This window comes from Acanthochromis polyacanthus, chromosome 1, assembly GCF_021347895.1.
Source record: "Acanthochromis polyacanthus isolate Apoly-LR-REF ecotype Palm Island chromosome 1, KAUST_Apoly_ChrSc, whole genome shotgun sequence".
Classification (NCBI taxonomy): domain Eukaryota; kingdom Metazoa; phylum Chordata; class Actinopteri; family Pomacentridae; genus Acanthochromis; species Acanthochromis polyacanthus.
The window spans coordinates 39,838,701-39,856,378 of NC_067113.1; the positions used below are offsets into that span (position 1 = coordinate 39,838,701).

At 38.9% G+C, this 17,678-nt stretch overlaps 1 protein-coding gene across 3 annotated transcripts in view; it reads left to right on the forward strand.

Moving 5' to 3' along the window:
* Positions 1-1,680: 1,680 nt before the first annotated feature.
* The window catches only part of vezt (vezatin, adherens junctions transmembrane protein), a 30,334-nt gene continuing 14,336 nt past the window's right edge, over positions 1,681-17,678 (forward strand). For 2 of the 3 annotated variants that reach the window (XM_051951850.1, XM_051951852.1), the window contains exons 1-5: positions 1,681-1,862; positions 2,876-3,013; positions 12,246-12,335; positions 12,429-12,613; positions 15,534-15,818. In XM_051951850.1, coding sequence (XP_051807810.1) covers positions 1,827-1,862; positions 2,876-3,013; positions 12,246-12,335; positions 12,429-12,613; positions 15,534-15,818 — 734 coding nt within the window. In that variant the 5' untranslated portion in view covers positions 1,681-1,826. Of the gene's footprint in view, positions 1,863-1,979; positions 2,292-2,875; positions 3,014-12,245; positions 12,336-12,428; positions 12,614-15,533; positions 15,819-17,678 lie in introns of those variants that run through there. The other variant, XM_051951854.1, reaches the window with a different exon arrangement.

Sequence of the window (17,678 nt, forward strand, 5' to 3'; positions counted from 1 at the left end):
CAACAATGTAAAAAAATGCGATAAGTTACACACTTCCGGTTGGCAACCTAAAAATAAAACGATTGTTAAAAAAGGCTATTTTCATTTGCCTGAAAATAAAGTACAGCAAGTATTGTAGCACAACATTTCTATTTAGATACATGCTTTAAATACATTGAAATCCAATCAATACATTTTGGATGCAATTCCTCTTCACATAACATTTTTATGTCAAAGGGCCTCTTATTTTGAAGGAAACGTTCACTCATTTTCTGACTCGTATTTGCTAACTTGACAATCCTTTTCCAACTTTTACCATCGGTTCGGCCGCCGACTCTCATGACCACTGGGGGCGCTGTAAGTGGGGAAAAAAACATAGACATACATCTTTATATGTCTGTGGGAAAAAAACGCTTGCTCGAGTGAAAATTCTTAATATTATGGTTTGGTGAAAGGTTTACGATCGGTGTGCATATTTAAAAAAACACTGGACAACCGTGGAAAAAGTACTAAATATATTATCAATACACATTATACACAAAAAAGCTTAAAAATAACACTTTACATCAATCTTTCTGAGTTATGACAACTTCTAATTAAATTATGTTCAACCGACAAAACTGTATTATTTAGAATAGTGTTTCCTCCAAAATAAAGGCGTTGTTATTACTACTTATGTAATGATTTGTAGCATAAACACACAAGTTGCAATATTTTCACAATATTTTAAATACATTTTTAGGTGTTATGTACTTTCTTATAATTATGAAGTTTTAATCTGCAAAAATAAAAGTTAACTTTTACAATAATTATCTTAACCTAAATTTTACCAAAAAAAATCACACACAAAATGAAGCTGATGAAATCATGATGTCAACAAAACTCAACAAAATAATGTTTGAAACTTAAATAGTCGATCTAAATTAGTAAATTTGCATTTTTATCTTGCAACTGTTCATTGAATAAAATGGTGACATTAGGGCCCTCAGTGAGCATTAGTGTTGATTTGGAAGTTAGCTTCATCAGGACATATGCGAATGGATGATGGTTTTACAGAATTCAGAGAAAATTGGGAGAAAATATATGTGCAGGAGAAAACAGGAGATATATATGAATATCAAGACTTAGATTTGGACACACTAGACTAAACAGAACTCTATTAATCAATACACTATAAACATAAACATCTAAAATGTACCTGAACACACCATAATGCGTCTATAATATACCTGAACGCACTATAATATATCTATAATGTACCTGAACACATCGTAATACATCTATAATGTACTTGGACACATCGTAATGTGTCTTTAATGTACCTGAACACACCATTACACGTTTATAATGTACTTGAACACATCGTAATGTGTCTTTAATGTACTTGAACACATCATTATACGTCTATAATGTACCTGAACGCATCATAATACATCAAAAATGTCCCTGAACATATCGTAATACGTCTATAAAGTGCCTTACTACATCGTAAAACATCTATAATGTATCTGAACACATCATAATAAATGTGTTCAGTACATCTTGTGTTTAAGATTAAAGCCACACTCCACCAGTTAGCGGCGGTGATTCACCAGTTCGTTATTTTTTTTTCGCTAAAAGACCTGAAACAAGAAGAAGAAGAAGAAGAAGAAGAAGAAGAAGATAGGGGCATGCGCGTTACTGCCAGGAAGCCGCTGTTGGGGATTTGCTTCGTGGGAATTGTAGTTCAATGCGAAGTTTAGCAACTGGCTAACCCACCAACTTCTCCACCGCTGTTACCGAGCTGACAGCGCTTTCGCCTACAACTTCAGAATGCTAAACGGGCTGCGTATAGATGGCGGAGAGCAATGACTGAGGAGTTTGACGAAGATGTGGTATTTGAGGTGTGTATTTCCGCCACTGTTTGTTGCAGCAAACTGGATGCTTTGTCATACCGGCCGAGTTGTGAGGCGAATGTAGCGATTCATTAACGGCAGCTAGCTAGCTTAGCAGCGGTTAGCCGGAGCAGAGCTAGTAGGCGTGCTAGCTTCACACAAGCAGCCGGCTGCCCTGTTGCCATGCAGCATTGTCAGTCCACAACAATCCCGCATATTTGGCCGGTTGTGAGTTGCGTTTCTGCCAAGGAGCTTTGGTGGTCACGAGAGGGGGCTGAGCCGGGCTTGGGTGCGCATTGTTGTGGGTGTTTCATCATTCCCGGGCTGGGGTGGGTGTGGAGGTCCACGACCAATGCGTCGGTTTTGAAAAAAAAAATGACACACGTAGCTACATCTGGACGGTGACAACATGAGCTGCGACTTGGTGTGACGATGCATGTGAGTTAATTGTCTAATTTGTGACGATGTGGGATGCTCCTGTGCAGCTGTCAACAGCAGCTGGAGCACAACTGGGTCAGGCATCTTTTTTGGACACATCTTAACATGGGATGTTTTTCCATTTCTCTGCTTATTTGCATGGCTGAATGTGATCTGGTTCTGAGCTTTCTTTGTCGGAGAAACAGCACTGCCTGTGTTTATTCCTCTGTGAGCAGGACAGGATTATAACATGATAAATTGTGCTCCAGTGTCCATGCAAGAGAGAGAGGAATTAGAGGAGAAATGAAGACGCTCGGAAGACAGTCCTGACATCTGTGTGTTCACATGTGCTCCCAGAAAGGAAAAGTACGCTGGATGTATAGCTGCTGGGGATGAGGGTGGAGACCCAGCTCAAGATTCATGAAGCACAGTGAATCGCTTTTCCTCGCTTATCAGAGTCAGGACATCTTTTCATTCACGCTGGGACAAACTAGAGCTCCTCCCGAGTCCGACTGATGTTCTAATCTCTTTATCTGGCACTATTTTATCAGTCATCCCCTCCTCTCATCCGTAATTCCTCCACTGTGTCTCCTTTTCCTTTGCAGAACTCTCCTCTTTTCCAGTACCTGCACGATCTAGGGCACACAGACTTTGAGGCATGTCCGACGGCATCGCAGGAGGAGGAATATGGTGCACAAGAGGGAGACGCCACCTCCTCTGGCGACGAGCCACAGAAAACTTCAGTGAGTTGCACACATCCCTGAAAACAATGTCACAAATAATCAACAAGTTGGATGTCAGTTTAGTTCTGTCTGGTGTTTCTCAAGTGGAATTTTACACTCAAGTGAACACAGAACACACCTAGACTTGAAGATGTAACATAATATCATTCCATTTACATTTTCACGTTCCTTTTTGTACCTTTTAAAGAAACTGTAATATTTATTTTACTACTCCAAGGTCTTTATCACTGATAATATCACACAAGAGGTGATGCACAAACTTGAATGAAACGAGTGAACAAATGTCATCAAAACATTCTTTTGTTGCTCTTCTGTGTAATATTCCTCTTTTTCAATCATCAGAATGTTCAAAATCGACCATAAAATGAAAAATAAACATATTTCAAACATGAAATCATTCTTGTGTGGACAAAAAAACAATACAAACAATATTACAGATTGTTTTTCTTATCCAAAATTGTATGAAAATACATAGATTATTATTCGGGTCATTTTTTACCAACTTTTGGAAAAATGTAGGATCCAATCACTGGAGCATCTAAGGGTTAACATTACTGCCTTATGCAACAAACATTCCAAATAATACCATAATTGATGGTGAAAATTAACTAAATCTAAGCTTCTCAGATGGTGCAACCTTCTGGGGTGTTTTGCATAAAAAAATTCAACCATTATCCCTTTTTTTTTATTTTTTTGTGAATGGATTAACTTAGTGCTGAAGTGACTCCCTCTTATTTCTGACCATTTCTTAACCCTCCTGTTGTCTTCATTTACAGACACCAAAAAATATTGTTTCCTTCTCTGAAAAAAATCCCAAAATTCTGCAACAGAATTCCCCAAATTTCTGAAAATTTGCAAAACCTTCAGGAAGAAAGTTCCAATAATTCCTTAAAAAATTATATTTAAAAAATCCCCCAAATGTGGCAAGAAAATTCTTGTAAATATTTTCAAAAAAATGAGTAAAAAATCTTCCAAAAAAAATCAGAAAATATCTGAAGTGATTACAGTAAAACTTCTAATATTTTCCTTAAGAACATTCACATAAAAATCAACCAAAATCCAGCGAAGTTCGCTGGATTTTGGTTGATTTTTTTATGTGAATGCTCTTAAGAAACATTTTCAACGTTTCTTTTTTTCCACCAAAAATGTTCAAAGATTTCCCAAAACGTTGAAAATGTGGACATCAGAAATTTCACTGTGAATTTTTGATTTTTTTTCCACATTTTCAAACTTTAAAACGGGTCAGTTTTGATCTGCAGGACGACACGAGGGTTATAAGCAAACATCACTGGGTTCAGCTCCTAAAATGTAAATTGATTATTCTATTCTGTTATCTAATTCTCTGTTTTATTTCATTACTAGTAGAATTTCCTTCGGTTGTGGGCTCTTCGTTTAGGCAAAACAAGTAATCCGATAACGTCAGCGAGGACCGAATAGTGGTTTCTGGCCTCTGAATATTCGGGCCCTGTTAAAGACGAATATCCGAATATTCGTTCCGCCCTGTGACGGGGGTGGGGAATCCGTATCCGAATATTCGGAGGGGCTGAATATTAACCCCTTAAACTTCAGTGTCCCGCCGGCGGTACACCTACTAATTTGCATAGGAATTTAAAGAATGTCCGAAGGCTGCAAACGCGATTATACAAACACTATACGCCGATGGAAAGCTTAGATTCTCATGAATCCGCCGGTATAAACCACTTTCAGATGCGATTACCACAGCGGGTGAGAAAAACACATTTGTCCGACAAAAACGAATATTCATCCATCCGTTCTCTATACACGGCTTCAACGCACACAGCGCGACTCACATTTCCAGGTTCATTATTACACACAGAAAAAAAGATTCCACAAAAAACGGCCATAATCCAACCTTTTACATCAAGATGACACAAGCCAGTAAACTATTTTGTCCAAAACATGTCCTGAAGTCGGTATAAAATCCACGAATCGGTCGTTTTGAAGGAAATGCACCTCGCGATGCACGTCCAGTATTCCCTGTATTTTTCATCATTTTTTAAATTTAAAAATAGAATATTAGCGATTTTTTTTGTACTGAAAATGGCTGGAATTGACTACAGCTTAAAGGGTTAATAAAATTAATATCCAAATACCGCCGTACCGAACAAATATTCGGATAGTCGGGTCCAGCCCTACTGGAAACATTTGACGAGATCAATAGATCGTACCGTAAAACTAATCGATTAAAATGTCAAACGAGGTCGAGATGGGGCGTCCCTGACCAGCATCCATCCTTATTTTCTCCTCAGACTCCAGCCTGGGGCAGTGTTTGTGTGTGACTGTCACTGTTTGACTCGTCCGGTCAGACAGGAAATCATTGCTTTGACTATTGATTCCAAACACTGACGCGTATTGGCTGACAGGCTGCTGTGTTTGTACATTTGTGCTTCGCTCAGACAGCACAGACATGTCAGGAAGGGCTTCCTGCATTCAGACACAGGTACAGTTTGCTGCATGTTCTGTAACCAAACCTCTACCTGCCTCTTGCTTTCCTGCTGTTGCTCTGATTTTAAAAGAGAAATGTGATCGCTGAGACTCCTGCTTCTGTGAACGTCCTCTCCTTTCTGTTCACGATCTGCACAAACGTTCCTGTGGAGCCGCGCAATCAAAGGATTAAAACCCGCGTGCTTTGAGCAGTTCTCGCATTAATCTAGCTGTGATTGTACAAACGATGCATTCTGGGAAGCTCGGGATTACATGACTCGGCTTTCTCTCCCTCCTGTTGCGACGGGAAACGGAGCTTCGTTCACGAACTTTCCGAGTGTGTCACGCTTCCTCTCGGGTTCGCTGTTATTCAGAGGAGGACGAGGATCAGGCGGGAAGGTTTCTGGGCTCTGCGGTCGGTTTCCTGGAGCAGAGATAAAGCCGGGGCCGAGGCCTCGATCACGTAGACAGACTGCAGCCACCGGTTAAATAAACGGCGATCAGTCGGCTCATACAGGAGCAGCGTTTAGAACGTGTGCATGTAAATACATCTGTGTGTTTCTACTGTCAGGGCTGCTGCTTTAAATCCTCTTATAGTGAATTATTAACTTAATTACTTACTTATCTTTGTTCCTCTCCTGGCATTAGAGGGCTTTAATTATCATCCCAGCTGTAAATACTTATGAGTCCTAATCAGTAACAGTGGTGTGAAGTAGAAGTTTAATTTACAGCCATGTTAACCCGCTTCAGTTCATTTCTGTTGTGGTTTTACTGCTTAAGCAAATAAATGATCACTAGTGTACATTGTTGAGCTGCTTTAACTGGGATGTAAATTAGTTATTAATCTATAACCGTTTTCAGAATGGATGTATTCTTTAAAGTTTTTTTTCAGGGAAAAATTATTATTGAAGTTCTGGCTTTTCAGATGTCACTTTCTGTCTTGAACCCCGTAAGACCCTAATATAGGGGGGAAAAAAGCAAAAATAATAATGATAGAGAGATATAGCTATTTATATAGAAACCCGAAAGATGAGCAAAAGAAATTAAATAAAATTAAACTAATGAAAAAATAAATATATTTGTATAATTTATATCTAATTTATTTTTTACATCTTTATTTTTAAAACTAAAAGAATACATTACAGATATATATTTATTGACTTTTTTCTGTATATAATTTTTTTTGCTCTTTTTTCATTTTTTGCACACACATATATATTTATATGTATGTATACATTTTTTAAATTTTATTTATTTTATTTTTATATATATAACAATGGGTTTTACAGGGTTGCATATGTTTAGGTTTTGCTCTGTTGCTCAGACAAAATTTGCAATTTGAATACGTCTGATAGGGCAGCCAGGAAAGTTTAACGTGGCTTTGTCAGTGTTCCGTTTACATTTTACATGCAGAGCAATTTAATATATCAATTATCAATTATATATATGATATCAATTATACACCGCCTGTCAAAAGTTTTAGGACAGGCTCTAATTTATTTGAATGAGAAAGTGTCCTAAAACTTTTGACAGGGGGTGTACATTATACTGGAAATATCTGTTCGCTGCAGCCTCCTCCAGGGCCATCCGTGCTCACTGTTCCCTTCATCAGACTGCAGATAACTGTTTCTGTCATCATTATTTACCACTGATTCTTGTTTTTGTTTTTTAAATTTAGCATTTTAGCCAAAACAGTGCGACAAAAGTAAATCCGCAGCACAAGAGGATGTCACTGAAAATTCTGATTGCCAGAGAGGTGTGGATTTACTTTTGCTGAGCTTCCAGTAAACCACAGGCGCTGCCAGCAGATGAACCGCTTCTAATTAAGGAGCGTGCATTGTCTTAGACGTTACTCAGGGTTTTTCCTGGCTCAGAATAGGTCATTGAGGGGGCGGCTTCACACAACAATAACCAGGACCAGTCTATGTATAGTGAAGGCAGTGAGTCCATGGTGCTTTCTCTAAGCTGTGTCCCTCCATTTTCTTGTTATTTATGACCATTTGACAAACAAGAATGTCTGTTATGCTTCAATAAATGAAGCCATAATTTATCCGTTTGGCTGAAACAAACCCTGATGACTGTCATGAATATTTACATCATGTCAGTTATTCTTTTAAATCACAAAATGTCCAAAATTGTATAACGTTTATGCAATTTTATAGAACTAGAATCACATGCAAGAAAGCTGTTCTTTGTAAAGAAAAACCGACCTCTGCTTCAGAAACTGATGCAACTTGAGAAATGTACACAAAATTTGCACATCCCTTGTCAAAATGTAGTCAGAATATATTTCATTTACATTTCATTTTGCTGCTATTTCACAGATGTTTTTTCTTAAAGCAGGAGTGTCCAACATGAGGCCTGTGGGCCAAAAGTGGTCCTCCAGAGGGTCCAATCCGGCCCTCAAAGTGGAAAAATTACAGAGAAGACATTAACTGCAGATTGTAAATCAGTAAAACTATAAATTTAAAATAATTTCTAGACCATGACAAGTTGTTTTGGTCAGAGAGTAAAATACTAGATTGTTGTTTTGTGTCTCATTTTTGCATTTTGTCTTGTTTTTGTTTGTTTTTTTGTCTGACTTTTATCGTTTGTCTCACGTTTTTGTCATTTTGTGTTTCCTGTTTGTCTTGTTTTTGTCGTTTTGTGTCTGACTTTTATCATTTGTCTCACGTTTTTGTCGTTTTGTGTTTCCTGTTTGTCTTGTGTTTGTCGCTTTTTTGTCTGACTTTTATCGTTTGTCTCACGTTTTTGTCGTTTTGTGTTTCCTTTTTGTCTTGCCTGTGTTTTTGTCTCATTCTTGGCATTTTGTGTTTCGCTTTATTCACTGCTTTGTGTATCATTTTTGGTGTTTTGTCTCATTTGTCCATTTTTTTTTGTCGCTTTGTGACTTTTTTTGTTGTGTTTCACGTTGTCTCAGAATATCGATGAGCATCAGTAACACAGAACCTTGATGTTAATTGCAGTGAGCGTACGGACATCTGTGTGTTATCTGCAGATTGCCCTATTTGATATCACAGCTGCTTTGACAGTCGTCGTCGTCGCGTGGATGCCCAGTCCTGAATCTCCAATCAGTAATCAATACGACTGCGGCCTTTTGACTAACAACACTTGTGCTTTACCCTCCAAAAAAGGGTCAGTGTGCAGACCGCCCAGTCTGAATCAATACCTGTCCTGCTGTGAACCGGAGCGCACACTTCAGATGTTATCATTCTGCTCTTTACACAGTTTTTCATTTGGAGCAGAGCAGAGCGGATGAACGCCCTGTTTTTAACAAAGCATTTCACTGAACAGTAAGCAGATTAGTGAAGAGTAAATCCTGTTCATGAATAGGCATTACACAGTACAATGTTATTAAACCAGAGGGGGTCAAACTGATTTTAGTTCAGGTTCCACATTCAGAACAATCTGACCTCCAGTGAGCAGTAAAATCACAGCATAATAACCTAGAAATAACAAAAACCCACATTTTTCCTTTATTTTAGTGCAAAAAAGTACATTCTGAAAATATTCACGTTTAATTAACTGTCTTTTTTTTTTATAAAACATCATGAACCAGAAATTTCTGAAGAAAAATAAATTAAATTTCAACCACATTCATCCTCAGTTTATCATTTCCACTTTACAACTTCCAGATCAGAGTGTCTACAAAGAAACACAACATTTAGTCACAGCTATGTGGAACTGAATGATGTAGTATTTTACTTTATGATGAAAACGATCAAAGTCTGACAAAAAAAACGTAAAACAAGAAACAAAATATTACAAAAATGAGATGCAAAATAATAAACAAGACACAAAATGACAAATAATGAGACAAACGACACGAAACAAGACAAAAAAGAGGTGACAAAGTGACACAATAATGGACGCTAACGACACAAACAAGACAAAAAATGACAAAAGCCTGAAGCAAAATGACAAAATAGTAGGCAAATAACACCAGCGAGCCTAAAAAACACCCACAAAATGACACAAACAATACACAAAACAATAAAGCGAAACACAAAATTACAAAAATGAGACAAAAAACACCATACAAAACAAGACTAAAAACAACAAAATGCAACAAAAATGAGACAAAATTACAAAAAAATTAAACAACACGACACAAAACAAAAACGTTACAAAGCAACAAAAAAACAGAAAACGCAAGCGAGACAAAAAGGAAACACAAGATGACAAAAATGAGACACAAAACGACAAAAGCATGAGAGAAAACGACAAGTCAGACAAAAAACAACTAAAACAAGACAAAATTTTACAAAAATCAGAAACAAAATGACAAGTCAGACAAAAAAAACAACCAAAAGAAGATAAAATTTGGCAAAAATGAGAAAGAAAACATCAAAAACATGAGACAAAACGACAAGTCAGACAAAAAGACAACCAAAAAAAGACAAAATTTTACAAAAATCTGAAACAAAACGACAAAAGAACAATGAACAATCTAATATTGTGCTTTATGATCAAAATGATGAATAAAGCAAAACACAAAATGACACAAGCGAGACAAAAAGGAAACGAGATGACAAAAATGAGAAAACGACAAAAACGTGACACAAACAATAAGTCAGACAGAAAGAAGACTAAAAATAACACAAACAAGACAAAATATTACAAAAATGACACACAAACAGCAAAAGCAAGAAACAAAATAGCAAAAACAGACAAACGAAACGAAACAAAGCAAAAATTAGACAAAAAATACGCAAATAAGACAAAAAATGACCAAACTGTGACACAAATGATAAAAGAACAATCTAGTATTTTACTTTCTGATCAAAACAACTTGTCATGGTCTAGAAATTATTTTAAATTTATAATTTTACTCATTTACAATCTGCAGTTAATGTCTTCTCTGTGATTTTTCCACTTTGAGGGCTCCTAGGAAGCAAGAAATAAAACACAAGTGTGACCAATAAAAGATGAACAAACTTGCTGTTCTTCTGAAACTAAGAGTCCTTCCTCTCCCTCTGTCAGGCCAGTGTTTTCAAGTTACTTTTATTGACACTGAAAATGTAAACAGTAAGAACACCAAAGCGGGGATTGAGCAGAGTGAAGCAGTTTGGTGGGTGAGCGTTTCACAAACCCACATTGCTCTTATTGTTGTTGCCTGAAAGAATTTGTCTCCTGGGATACTCCTTTTGACCGTGAGTGTGCGTTTGTTTTTGGACTCGAGGAAATGATCAGAATTCGTCCACTGGGGCTGTGTCAGGCATGAAATATTGGAAAGCCCTGCTTATAAAGATGGAATAGAGTCCTGACTTAAAGTTAGAGTCAGCAATTCTGATTCAGCACGCTTGAAGTCACAGCTATGGACTGGAACCATCCATGCAGCTCTATTCCAAAGTGGACCGTGCCCATTTCTACTTGCGCCCAGGAGAGGGGGAGCGAAAATAGAGAAGGAAGTTTTCACCAGTTCTTTAGTACGCAGGAGGTCCTCGACTTACGTTGGAGTTCCGTTCTTAGAGATCAACCCGAGTCGATTTTGTAAACAAAGCCGTTGCGTGCGTCACGATATCCATCAGCTCTTCAAAAAAGGGCTGGACCCGAATATCCCTAATATCCAAATATTCCTTCGTTACGGTGGTATCCGGATATTAATTTTGGTATCCGAATACCCCCCCTGCCATCAGACGTTACCGGGCGGAAAGAATATTCGGCGTTACTCTCTTCCCTCCGCCTTCGGCCCATTTCGGCTCATCCCGTCGTGTTTCTTACCTCCACCTGAATGGCCGGGTTGCTGCCGACTCTGACGTCACGCTTCACTTTGTTGCATAAACACAAGACAAGATGCTGAAGCCCTCCACTGTTTGGGAATTCTTCAGTTTAACTGAAGACAAAACGAAGGCAAAATTTGGACCCGGGAGACCAGACGAATGGATCCGAATATTCGCGCCCCCCCCCCAACCCGTCGGAATATTTGGATATTCGTCTTTAATAGGGCCCGAATATTCGGAGGCCAGAAACCACTATTCGGGCCAGCTCTACTTCCACGCAAGTATGAGTCATTTTACGAGAAGATAGCAGAATATGTTGCACTGGTTTTGCATCTTGAGCGTTTTATTATGTCTGATTTCACTTCCACGGAGACGCCTTTCCTTTTCGTCGAAGCATCAGAAGAGTCTGACTTACGTTTGGGGAAAAAGTTAGCAAAGATATGCAGTTACAAAAAAAATGTATGCATCCTTACAAGAACCAACATGCATTCAACTAGTGACGTAAAAATGTCTCTGTATTTGGTTCTGACTTGCTTCTGCATCATTTTACTGCAGCTAGTGGAACACAGATTAGAAAACTGATCAACAATAACATTAATTTTACTTTGTTTTGGGGATTTCCACATATCCTTAAATTCACTTCCTGAGTATCACGATTAAACACACGAAGCTTAAAGCTTAATTCCCAGCTGTCATGTTAGAAAGAAGCAGCGATTCTCTATCCTCTTTGGCCGACAGTAGGATTACTTTTTGCTGTAGTTATCTTTTATATTCTTCAGGGCTCTCTTGACTGAAAAAGGACAACATGCAGTCGGTCCGTTTTGTGCAGAAGAACAGTCACATGTGGTGTTAAATGCCTCTTTTGTGGCAGGGATAAAAGACAGCCTGGACTAACAAATAAAGATGCTAACCACCATCATGACATCCATTATTTCTGCTTTGGGTTTTAGGTTTTGTCAAGCCGGCTTACACATGAAAGACTGGCTTTGTTAAACCTGCACAGAAACACAGACTCCACCTTTATGTGGCTGTGTTGTGTGATTGCCTGTGTGTGTGATCTGCAGGGAGGACGCTTATGGAGACTGGCTGAGGCCCTGTGGAGATGGAGCCCGATTCACCAGGCGGCTGCATCCCGTAAGCTGGAGCAGCAGCTGGTGGGTAGAATGGGAAACGGAAAGGAGCGCCGGCGCTGGAAAACCAGCAGCTACGCTCACGTCTTCTCTTCTTTTTTTCCCCCCCGCTCGCAGGACTGCGTGTTCGGCCAGTACTCGGTCAGATGCATTCTGGACCAGGACGTGCTGCTGCAGGAGGACGTGGAGCTGATCGAGCTGCTGGACCCCGGTCTGCTCACCCTCGGCTCGTCGCCCTCCGGCTTGCAAAACCGAGCGAGCGCCCTGCCCAGACCGAGCCTCATCGCCACGCCCTCCGTATGGTACGCCGCTTCAAGGAGAAAAAATAAAAGCACAAGTGTAGCATATTGGCGGTCTCACTGTGTTGCAGATTTTTCACTACATTTTGCGGCATTTAAGTATTGTTCTATATTTATTATTGCGTCAAGCTGCGTTTAAGAAAGACGCCAGAGAAGAAAATTAACCTTTTATGCGCTCCACAACTGGCAGAGGCTTTTATTTTGACACACACAGAGAATGATGTAGAAAATGTGGCAGGAAGTCACGGTCCTGATAACACAACACTTTAACAACCGAACTACAGTGGAACTTCTGATGTCCACATTTTCAACATCTTTAATAAATCTTAGAATATTTTTTGGTGGAAAAAGTAGAAATGTTAGAAATGTTTCTTTAAGAACATTCACATAAAAAATCAACCAAAATCCAGCGAATTTCGCTGGATTTTGGTTGATTTTTTTGTGAATGTTCTTAAAGAAAATATTAGAAGTTTTACTGATATATATGTAATCACTTTAGATATTTTTAGGATTTTTTTTTTGGAAGATTTTTACTAATTTTTTGAAAATATTTACAAGAATTTTCTTGGCAAATTTGGGGGATTTGTTTAAATAACATTTTCAAGGGAAACTTTTAGGGAATTATTAGAATTTTCTTCCTGAAGGTTTTGCAGATTTTCAGAAAATTGGGGAATTTTATTGCTGAATTTTTTGATTTTTTTTTTTAAGAAATGTTTCTTCAAGAACATTCACAAAAAAAATCCAGCAAAATTCGCTGGATTTTGGTTGATTTTTTTTGTGAATGTTCTTAAAGAAAGTATTAGAAGTTTTACTGATATATACACACGTGGACAAAATTGTTGGTACCCCTCAGTTAAAGAAGGAAAAACCCACAATTCTCACTGAAATCACTTGAAACTCACAAAAGTAACAATAAATAAAAATTTATTGAAAATTAAATAATCAAAAACAGCCATTACTTTTGAATTGTTGATTAACATAATTATTTTAAAAAACAAACTAATGAAACAGGCCTGGACAAAAATGATGGTACCTCTATAAAAGATTGAAAACTATTTGACCAGAGTGACATGATTAACTCAGGTGTGTCATTTAATTGACATCACAGGTGTTTCCAAACTCATAATCAGTCAGTCTGCCTATTTAAAGGGAGACAAGTAGTCACCCTGCTGTTTGGTGAAAAGGTGTGTACCACACTGAACATGGACAACAGAAAGCGAAGGAGAGAATTGTCCCAGGACATCCGAAAAAAAATTGTAGACAAACATCTTAAAGGTAAAGGCTATAAGACCATCTCTAAACAGCTTGAAGTTCCTGTGACAACAGTGGCTCATATTATTCAGAAGTTCAAGACCCACGGGACAGTAGCCAACCTCCCTGGACGTGGCCGCAAGAGGAAAATTGATGATAAATTGAAGAGACGGATCGTTGGAATTGTATCCAAAGAGCCCAGAGCAACCTCCAAAGAAATTAAAGGTTAACTCCAAGGCCAAGGTACATCAGTGTCAGATCGCACCATTCGTCGTTGTTTGAGCCAAAGTGGACTTCATGGGAGACGACCAAGGAGGACACCACTGCTGAAAAAAACTCATAAAAAAGCCAGACTGGAATTTGCAAAAATGCATGTTGACAAGCCACAAAGCTTCTGGGAGAATGTCCTTTGGACAGATGAGACCAAACTGGAGCTTTTTGGTAAGGCACATCAACTCTATGTTCATAGACTCAAAAACCAAGCATACGAAGAAAAGAACACTGTCCCTACGGTGAAACATGGAGGAGGCTCAGTAATGTTTTGGGGCTGCTTTGCTGCATCTGGCACAGGGTGTCTTGAAAGTGTGCAAGGTACGATAAAATCTGAAGACTATCAAGGCATTCTGGAGAGAAATGTGCTGCCTAGTGTCAGAAAGCTTGGTCTCAGTCGCAGGTCATGGGTCTTCCAACAGGACAACGATCCAAAACACACAGCCAAAAACACCCAAGAATGGCTGAGAGAAAAGCGTTGGACTATTCTAAAGTGGTCTTCTATGAGCCCAGATCTGAATCCCATTGAACACATGTGGAAGGAGCTGAAACATGCCATTTGGAGAAGACACCCATCAAACCTGAGACAACTGGAGCTGTTTGCTCATGAGGAGTGGGCCAAAATACCTGTTGACAGCTGCAGAACGCTCATTGACAAATACAGAAATCGTTTAATTGCAGTGATTGCCTCAAAAGGTTGTGCAACAAAATATTAAGTTATGGGTACCATCATTTTTGTCCAGCCCTATTTCATTAGTTTGTTTGTTTAAATAATTATGTTAATCAACAATTCAAAAGTAATGGCTGATTTTGACTATTTAATTTTCAATAAATTTTTATTTATTGTTACTTTTGTGAGTTTCAAGTGATTTCAGTGAGAATTGTGGGTTTTTCCTTCTTTAACTGAGGGGTACCAACAATTTTGTCCACGTGTGTATGTAATCACTTTAGATATTTTTTAGGATTTTTTTGGAAGATTTTTACTCATTTTTTGAATATATTTACAAGAATTTTCTTGGCAAATTTTGGGGATTTTTTTAAAATAAAACTTTCGAGGGAAACTTTTAAGGAATTATCGGAATTTTCTTCCTGAAGGTTTTGCAGCTTTTCAGAAATCTGGGGAATTTTTTGCTGAATTTTTGGATTTTTTTTACAGACAAGGAAACAGTATTTTTTGGTGCCTGTAAATGAGGACACCAGTCAGAAATGATACGTCAGCTGAGCGGCCTTGGCGGAGTGCTGCGCTCTCTCAGTGCTTTTCTTGTTCTCTTTGTTTCGCTATATTGTTTCTGATGAGTATTTTTTCCTTTTATGTGTGGGACTACGGATGTAAATGTGCTAAATCCGGCATATGTATTACAGATCAGTGAGTAAACACTTTGTCGTCGTCCTGTGCTCTCAGGGACGTGGCCGGGCTGGTCGGCCTGGCTGCGGTGCTGCTGGGGCTCTGCTCTGCCTCTGAGGGTCTGTGGGCTCTGGCTGCAGCCCCGTGGGGTCTGGCCCTGCTGGGCTGGGCGGGGCTGAGGGGGGCCGCGCTGTGGAGACGGGGCCGGATGCAGAGAGCCGTCCACGCCAGGGCCGCCCAGCTCCAGACCCTGGTCCACAACAGCAAGACCCTCACCGGACTGTCCCGCAAAGCCCTGCGTCTGGTGCAGGAGACCGAGGTCATCTCCAGAGGGTTCACCCTGTAAGTGTGCTCGTCCTGATCACGGCCGTCACATCTTTGACTGTTTGATCAATTAGTTCACGGCTTAGTTAGCCCTTCGACTCTTGATCTGTGTCCGTAGATGTTTCTCTGTAGTCTGTGTGTGTCTGTAAACCTCTAGTAACGTCTGTAGGAAAACCCCGGATCGTCACCTTTCTTAACTAGAGTCGAGTGAGAACGCTGATCCATTTGTTTATTTATTTATTGTATGAGTTTATTTGAACAGGGACAGTGCACATTAATCAACATTTCTGTAAATGTACCAGTTTTACCTATAAAGCTAGTTTCCAACTGTAGTCCCTGGGCAGATGAAAACGCCAGCAACAACATAAAAAAAATAAGAGTAAATAGTTAATTAAAATGCAGTGATAACACCAATACCAGTCACAACATCCACACAGCACAGCATCATACAACAAACATCACAATAACATTGATAGATGCAGACATAGCAGCATTGGCAGCAGGCAGGTAGCACAAAATAAAAGACAATTTAAAACAAATCATGTCTAGCTGTGAGTACAAACTTGATTCTCAAGCAACCATGATTTTAGCAAATTTTTAAAAACTTTCAGTATATTGACATTGCGTATATGGCAAGGCATGGAGTTCCAAAACCCGACTACTCTCACTGAGAAGGCAGACCTGTCAAAAGCACTGCCTCTGTAGGGAACAATTAGTTTATGTGATGCGGCAGCTCTGGTTCGTCCTCTACTCAAGTTTAAAAAATTGCTAAGTGGTGGCGGGGCCAAACCATGAAGGATTTTAAAAACCAGAAGAGCATCTTGAAATTTGACAAAATTTTCCCAATTCAGCAGACTATATTTATCTAAAATGCTGCAATGATGATACCGAAAAGGTTTCATATCTGACAGAACAGATTGGCTGTAATGTTTTCTCACAGTCCATCTCTTGTGTCTGTAGATATGAAGCCACAGCCAGCAGCTGGTTGGATTTGCTTTGCATAAAGATTTGAAACTCAGTCCAGAGGTCACAAAAAAACACACTTAGACTTTTGTGTGGGTGAAACAAAAAGTGCTGCTCGGTGGATTTCATTCTGATATTTGTCTCACAGACAGGACATTGGCATCAGTTTCTAGAAGAGTGTGAACGCTGCATGGAATATTTTAGTAAAGTCTATCCATTCCTTTTTAACTAAGAGTATTTATTGCTCCAATAAATGGCCTCTCTGCATCAGTATAGATGTCATGAAGCAACCAATTACAGCTACACTGGAGTCAGATCAGCAATCAGCAGCATGTCCACGTGTGTACTTTACAGACTGCCACTTAGATGGACAGGTAGATACTTTATGAATCCAGAGGTGTGTAATGTCGTCCCACTCTTCCTGAAGAGCTCAGCGAAGTGAACGGACGTTCTGGGGCACCACCCTATGTATGTATAATAAAAAAATAAAACTGATGCTGTATTTCTGCAGCAGTGGGGTTTACATGTAGATGTAGAAAATAAAATTAGAGCAGAAGTCCATTTACATGCTGGAAAAAATGTCCCTCTCAAAACAAGGGGAAAAAAAACTTATTTCAACGAACTTTTATCTCGAAATAATTGAAAAAATCTGCCAGTAGAACAAGTGAAAAATGACTTGGTAAGATTTCTTGAAATGAGATGTTATTTTTAGAATACTGAGATCTTAAATTTAGCTGGGAAAACTTATTTTAAGCTCTATTTTAACAGGATTGTCAAGCTTAAATGTCTTAACCCTCCTGTTGTCCTCATTTACGGCACCAAAAAATATTGTTTCCTTGTCTGAAAAAAAAACAAAAATTCAGCAAAATTCCCCAAATTTAAAAAAAAAAAAAAACCCTGCAAAATCTTCAGGAA